General features: G+C 38.1%; 1 protein-coding gene across 1 annotated transcript in view; it reads right to left on the reverse strand.

Moving 5' to 3' along the window:
• Positions 1–7,491, reverse strand: part of SEC31A (SEC31 homolog A, COPII coat complex component) — an 80,796-nt gene that overhangs the window by 3,130 nt on the left and 70,175 nt on the right. Inside the window, exons 20-22 of the mRNA XM_017530184.1 lie at positions 6,833–6,891; positions 5,187–5,450; positions 2,689–2,808 (exon numbers count right to left, since the gene is read on the reverse strand). Of these exons, the coding sequence (XP_017385673.1) occupies positions 2,689–2,808; positions 5,187–5,450; positions 6,833–6,891 (443 nt within the window). The remainder of the gene's footprint in view (positions 1–2,688; positions 2,809–5,186; positions 5,451–6,832; positions 6,892–7,491) is intronic.

Below are 7,491 nucleotides of genomic sequence, written 5' to 3' on the forward strand. Positions count from 1 at the left end.
AAGGGCTAAGTACAGTTATTGAAGATCATGGGCACTAGAAGGCAAACATATAGGTGAACTGTGGAATCTTGTTTTAGCCTTTCAAAAATACTACTTAAACACTTAGCTACATTTGTTTAATCCTGCCTTTAAATCCTTTAAAGCATCAAGAAAAAAAGAAAACTATCTTTTGGCAACTAAAAGATTACTGAGGGAAGTAGTAAAACACATTATTAAGCCTTTTTTCCCTCTCTACCGTAGTACTGTAAGTATAGTCAAAGAAACTATTCTAAAACTAACAGTTTTAAAATTACAACAAGAGTAACTTAATGATCTACATTACACCACAGACTTATGTGAGTTCAATATTTATTGACTGCTTACTACGTGTTATACTACGGACAAAGTCTTGTATGTCATGCAGCTCATATCCCAGTGGGTGAGAAGAAATACTAAATGAACAATATATTGCATGTCAGGTGGTGATAACTGCTATGAAGAAAAGTTAATAGGGGAAGGGTGCTAAACATGTTGGGAATTGTGGGTAGTAAAGAAAGGCCTGATGAGACATGTGGAGGAAGAGTTCCAGGCAGAAGGAGCAGCAAGTGTAAAGTCCCTGATGCTGAAGTGCCCTTGGTGTGTTCAAGGAAGGAATACCAGTGTGCTTGGAGAAGAGAAATAGAGACAGGCCATCAAGAATGCTACATACCAAGTGGTGTGGCAAAATTACTTTGTGCTGTTTAGACATGAAGTGAAAATATGATAAATCCATGCTATAAAAACTATTACAACTATTGATTAAAATGAACTTTTGTGGAAAGGAACCCTTATAACCCTTGCTCAAAGTTAACCTTATCTATCTACAAATAGGAGCTCTACCCCAAGGGGGCGTGGGCAGCCGGCAGGATATTAGAACTTCTTCCCCAACTAATTACAGGAATTATAGGAACACTTTGTTTTTTGTGGTTCTCTACTACCCAGAGCTCCTGGGTATCCAGGAGGAAGACAGTATCATGACCGAGAGAAGGGTAAATTTAAAAAATGTACTGAGTTGGGCCGTGTATTATGTGTCTTCCCAACCTCTCTATACTGACTCATGCCTGAAGAACTGGCGTTTTGTCATTCTTATTCAGATGCTTCCATTTTTGAATGACTATGGCCTGTCTATTTAGGACTGTGCATAGGGGCTAGCATACATCTGGTTATCAGCCTCGTTGACTCTCTTGTTTCCACCTTGGTCTTTCCATCGCCCCCAGAATGTCAGGCACTAAGGTTTATGTTAATTGCTTTCCTGACACTTTCAGTACAGAAAATGGCTTTCCACAAAGCCACTGACCAGCAGAAGGCTGCACATATTAATACTCAATGTCTGATGAACAATAAGATGTTGTCTTTTCAGCCGGGCGCGGTGGCTCATGCCTATAATCCCAGCACTTTGGGAGGCCGAGGCAGGTGGATCACGAGGTCAAGAGATCGAGACCATCCTGGTCAACATGGTGAAACCCCGTCTCTACTAAAACTACAAAAAATTAGCTGGGCATGGTGGTGCGTGCCTGTAGTCCCAGCTACTCGGGAGGCTGAGGCAGGAGAATTGCTTGAACCCAGGAGGCGGAGGTTGTGGTGAGCCGAGATCCTGCCACTGCACTCCAGCCTGGGTAACAAGAGCGAAACTCCGTCTCAAAAAAAAAAAAAAAAAAGTTGTTTTTTCATGCAGACAATTAGCGATGATTAAATAAATATATTCAATGTGTGCTGGGAGAAAATGAAATTTCACTTAAGACTGGCTTTGTGGAATTTTTGTCATTGCAATACATGGGTATCCTAAGTAAACTAAGTAAACTCAGTTGCTTTAAATGTAAACATGCCTATGATATCTAAAACATTTAACTATCTTTAATATCTCTGCAGAGCTTTAGAAGATATCTATCTACTTTTAACAGTTTCAATATAAGCTCAGAAAGAAATCCCAAATGTGAGCTTCGTGCATAGCACCATTATATTCTATTTATGTGCCAAATACAGTTTTGTTGATGAGAAGCAGTATAGCTTGATGGTTGAGAGCATGAATTCTGGAGTCAGACTGTCTGGGTTTGAATGCTGGCTCTGACCTTAAGTGTTACTTAACTGCTCTTTGCCTTAATTTTCACATCTGTAAAATAAAAATGACAAATCCATCTGCCATGGGTTATTGTGAAGATTAAGTATATTTATATATATAAAAAAATTAAATATATTTCTATGTGTAATGCAAACTATGTAAGTGCTACGTTTATTACTTTTGTACAAACTTTTTAGAAATATACTTTGTAGGACTTCAAGCAATAATTATAGAAGAACTCCATAAAGGATTATTTTATTTTATTTATTTATTTTGAGATGAACTCTCTCCATCATCTAGGCTGGAGTGCAGTGGCACAATCTCGGCTTATTGTAACCTCTGCCTTCCGGATTTAAGCAATTCTTCTGCCTCAGCCTCCCAAGTAGCCAGGACTACAGGTATACTCCATCACACCTGGCTAATTTTTTGTACTTTTAGTAGAGAGAGGGTTTTGCCATATTGGCCAGGACGGTTTTGAACTCCAGGGCTTCAAGTGATCCTCCTGCTTTGGCCTCCCAAAGTGCTGGGATTACAGGCATGAACCGCCATGCCTGGCCAAGGATTCTTTTAATTAAGTAAAATATGATTTAAAAAAAAATACGTATACATACAGGGTCTGTGGCTGAAGAAAGGCAGCGCTGAATAAGATCCTCAAATGTGGTCTTTAGAATGAGGTGCTCATCTGGAATAGGTTTCTTGGTAATTTTTTCTGTTGGCAAAGACTGCACATGCTAGAAGAAACACATCAAAAAATGATCAGAAATGACCAGAAGGTACCTTATAGACACAATCCTGAATCTATGTGATAAACAGAAATAACAACCTTGTAGACAGACCTATTCAAAATCAAATTAAAATGTAATGTGTGAAATCACTTAGGATAAGTAAAAATGAAAACGAGGTATCTAGTACAAAGTGTAGGCGCTCCTCCTAAAGTTTGGATTTTCATATGCAGGACTGGATACAAAGTAGTTGGTTGATTAGGTAACATATGTTGGTCAAAATTCCATGTAACTGATGGAAAATAAATACGTGCTAGCAGAGAATAAAAACAAGGCATTGGAAAACACTCTTGACTGATTAGAATGGTGCTTGCTCTGCTTGTTGGCTCAATTTCATGTATCCTGGCATTCTCCTATTCTTTGTTTTATTCTTAGAGGTTGTTAACTGGGCTGTGATCAAAACTGCAAGTTTAAGCCAAAGATTAAGAGAAGACATCCGATGATGCTGAGCGTACACATGAAAGAACAAAGAAGAAATGTTTAAGTTTTATTAGTTTATTCTTTCACTCGTTCAAAAAAAATTAGGCAACTACGTTCAGGCACTGGCTATGTACTACTGCTGAGCCAATACAGAAATGATCTCAGCTCTCAGGGAGTTTACAGGCTAATGGAAGAGGCACAGTTTAAAAACATCATATAATGTATGTAAAATAGCAACTGTAGTATGTTAACACTTAGTGGAACCAAAAGATGCTATAACTGGGATTTGACTGAAGGGAAGGGAAGGCTCTCTTCAGGCAATTCTGCTGGAAGAACAAAAAGGAGTTGAACAGTTAAATGAGGAAAAAAGAGCATCCCAGACAAAAGGAATAACATGTACAAAAGAAGGATCATGGTACAAGGGAGCTAAAAGGAGGCCAATATAGCTGGAGCAGAGAGAGAACAGCAAGTATGAGCTGAGGCCTTCCAGACAATGTTGAATGTTTTGGTCTTCATCCTGAGAGCAATGGGAAGATGTAATGTTTTAGGCAAAGAGGAAAAAAAGGCCAAATTAGAGATGGATCAAAGTAGATATGAGCAGACCAATTAGGATTAGGCAGACCAATTCCTGCACTGATGAAGACTAGAGATGAAAGTAGTATGGACCAGAGTAGAAATGTGGAGAAGAAAGGATTCAAAAAATATTCTGGAGTAATATCAACAAGATCTGGGGAGACAGATTTCAAATAGAAGTTAATGGGAAAAATGTATAAAGATGATCTCCAGGTTTTTGCCTGGATTCCACAGAAAAGATTATGGTGCCACTCACTGAAAACAGGAAACAATGAAAGATTACTAAGTTTCATTGGAGGAAGGGTATGAATTAGGTTTTGGACATGCTGAGGTTGAAGTGCCTCCAAGACAGCCAAGTAGGCAGGCAGCTGGGAGTATGGCCTGGCTGAACACTGGAACACTGTGTATCTTTCTCTTTTGATGGTAGCTAAGGTTCAGGTCTAGGTGAGTACAGCATGAGAACCTAGGTCTAAACAAAGAGAAGTGGCTGAGTAGCTTCCCAAAATAACACAGGCTTGTAATCATTTTTTTTTAAACAAAACTCTGTAATTTTTTATTTTTTCAGAAAGAACCATGTCTTCTCGTCTTTCTCAGAATGTTTTTATAATGCAACTTTTAATGTTTAAAAATTCCTTAGACATATCATCTCTAAACAGTGAAGTATACTCTTGTGACAAGATACACAATCTTTATAAATTTGACTTCAATGAATCAAAGACAGAAACAGTAGAACTAGTTTTTTACTTGGGCAGGAGTTTGTTTCATCTTTTTATATTGAACTTTGGTCTAAGCGCTTTAGTTTTCATGAACAGATCAAAATATTTAACTCTGTATGTCTAAGTGTGTTATGCAAAAATGTGTTAGATTTTTCAACACGCAGGACTTTGCCAACTGGCTGTCTGTGTGTGAGTAAAATGTTTATCTGAAGATAAAGATATATCATTAGCTTTTATACATACACATAAAAATATATAACTCACTACATTTTTATTTTCTATTTTAAAGAGAAAAATCTTTGGAAACAGCTTTTGTTTAGCAAACTCAAATGCAGAGATGATTCATCTGATTTTAAATTATGGCTATTGACTAAGCCAACTTAAAGTAAACAAACACTCTCAAACGTACAACCTTCTTCTAGAAAAGTTTGTATATGGCCATGTAGTTGAAAAATAATATACATACATGATCAATCTTAAAAAAAAAAAGTTACTATTTTTTGTTTAGATTATCTAGATATTTAGTAATAATCATGTAATCATAAAAGTTAACATATTAAAGAAAATATACTGAAACACAGCCATCTTCCCATTTCACTTCTACAAATTTACTGTTACCTGGAAGGTATTTCCAATAGGAGCCCCTGGGGCACCTTCAATATTGGGCTTTGAAAAAGATGGTGGCATGCCTGTTTGACCAAGAGGTTGCTGTATGCCATGGAAGGGCTGGCCACCTGGAAGATGTGGCTGTGGGAATGAAGACTGGCTTGACAGTGGTACTGGAGCTGAAAGCTGTTGCTGCACCATCTGTGACTGGGGGTCACCCAGCGGGTTCATGATTGGTGACGTGATGGGGACAGGAGGCATGAAGTTTTCAGGCATCTGTTAAAAGATGGAAATAAAAGACACCAAGAGTAAGAATAAAAAGGATAGCAACATTTCCTCAGCTTGAATTAAGGGAGTTAGGTTATATTATGGCTATGCAAATTTTTTAATAGTAAGTACTTTTTCAAATGAAATCTTATGCAGAATAAACAGAGTAAAACATAAAAATAGAGCTGACTGGCCAGGCTCACACATGTAATCCCAGCACTTTGGGAGGCCGAGGCAGGCAAATCATAAGGTCAAGAGATCAAGACCATCCTGGTCAACACGGTGAAACCCCTTCTCTACTAAAAATACAAAAATTAGCTGGGTGTGGTGGCACGCATCTGTAGTCCCCGCTTTTTGGGAGGCTGAGGCAGGAGAATCGCTTGAACCCAGGAAGTGGAGGTTGCAGTGAGCTGAGATCGTGCCACGGCACTCCAGCCTGGTGACAGAGCAAGACTCTGCCTCAAAAGGGAAAAAAAAAACAACAGCTGATTTGGCTAAGAGGGGTAGAGAGCTCAAACCTGGACCTTCTTTGTTTCCCTTTGCCCTCCTATACTTACCCCCAGTAAAGGGGAGCTAAAACCATGGCATTTTTGAAAGAGGATATCAGGTCTGGAGAACTGTATGTAGCAATAATGGAATCAAGAGGTGCCAAGTATGTATGTGTGTGTGTGTGTGCACATGTGTTTAGTATGATCAGAATGTAATACCTAAGTAGACATTATCTGGCAATCCTATCACTTAATTTAGTACTAAGAGTACTAAATTAAGTTTCTGATTAATACTAACCTAACTTTTGGGATTCTTTCCTCATTTAATGTCTCCTAATTTCATATTATGGCCTCTCAGTATATTTGGGGATGGTCACTAGGAAATTTTTTAAAAGTTGAAAATAGCATGGGCAGAAAAAAAGTGTCTTATTTTGTGCTCTAACAGCTCTTAAGAGTTACTGAGATCTGAACAATGTTCAGCTACAAGGCTATTTCTTCATTTATATTATATATGACAGAAAAAGTGCAAAATTTAATTGTCAAATTCATGATGACTAGTAGAACCCAAAGACAAAAGTAACGCCTAAAAAAAAAAAGCAACCCTGAAGCCTGAAATTTCCTACTTTTTGAAGAAGCCTAGGGGGAATTTATATCTAGATGCCTTCTAAAAGGGCTTTAATTTATATCACCATCATCAGAACAAGGTGTTGATGATACTGTTTTCTATTTCCTTTCCTTCCCTCCATAGATCAGAAGATGCATGTAGAAATACACTCTAAATATATCACTCAGTCAGTTTCGCCTTTAAAAGGATCAGTGAAGTATAGTGTGTTCAAGTGGCTACATGGTGTAGGTCATTGTAGGACATCTGTAGGTCACTGGATGGACAACTTTTTCTAGTACCTTTTTCTTCTTGGGTACTCTGTTCAAAGCTGGAGGGTCATTCCAACCATTCTGAGGACCTATAACAGATAAGAGAGAACGTTTTCCTTTAGAATCCTGAAAGGAAAAAAATAAAACTGAATCCATCACCTAATACTTCAAAATTCTGCCTTAACCCTGAGATAACTGCCACAAAGTGTTTACCAGCCATGTGGGGATCACCATGTAGCCCTGGATTCTCACTCTCACACCTCTTAATAGGAACAAGGTCTTCACTTGGTAGGTAAGATATCTTGACACTGTTTCCATTTAAAGTGAAAGAGCTGTGCTAAATTTGGGATGGTGAAGTTTTTATTTACACTGGTGCATAACCTGCAAAGATCAGTTTACTATTCTTTCCTAATAATGAAAATACAAACTCTGCTTAAAAAAAAAAGGATTCTGATATATTCAGCACATATATAAAAAAGAATAAAATTAGCAATCTCCTATTTGCCAAGAGGGCAATTCAATATAAGCAAATCATCTATTCTAAACATGGTAAAAATATGTTAAGAAAAAAAAACAAGGCCGGGCGCGGTGGCTCAAGCCTGTAATCCCAGCACTTTGGGAGGCCAAGGTGGGTGGATCACAAGGTCAAGAGATCGAGACCATCCTGGTCAACATGGTGAAACCCCATC

This window comes from Cebus imitator, unplaced genomic scaffold (genome assembly GCF_001604975.1).
Source record: "Cebus imitator isolate Cc_AM_T3 unplaced genomic scaffold, Cebus_imitator-1.0 Scaffold64, whole genome shotgun sequence".
NCBI lineage: Eukaryota > Metazoa > Chordata > Mammalia > Primates > Cebidae > Cebus > Cebus imitator.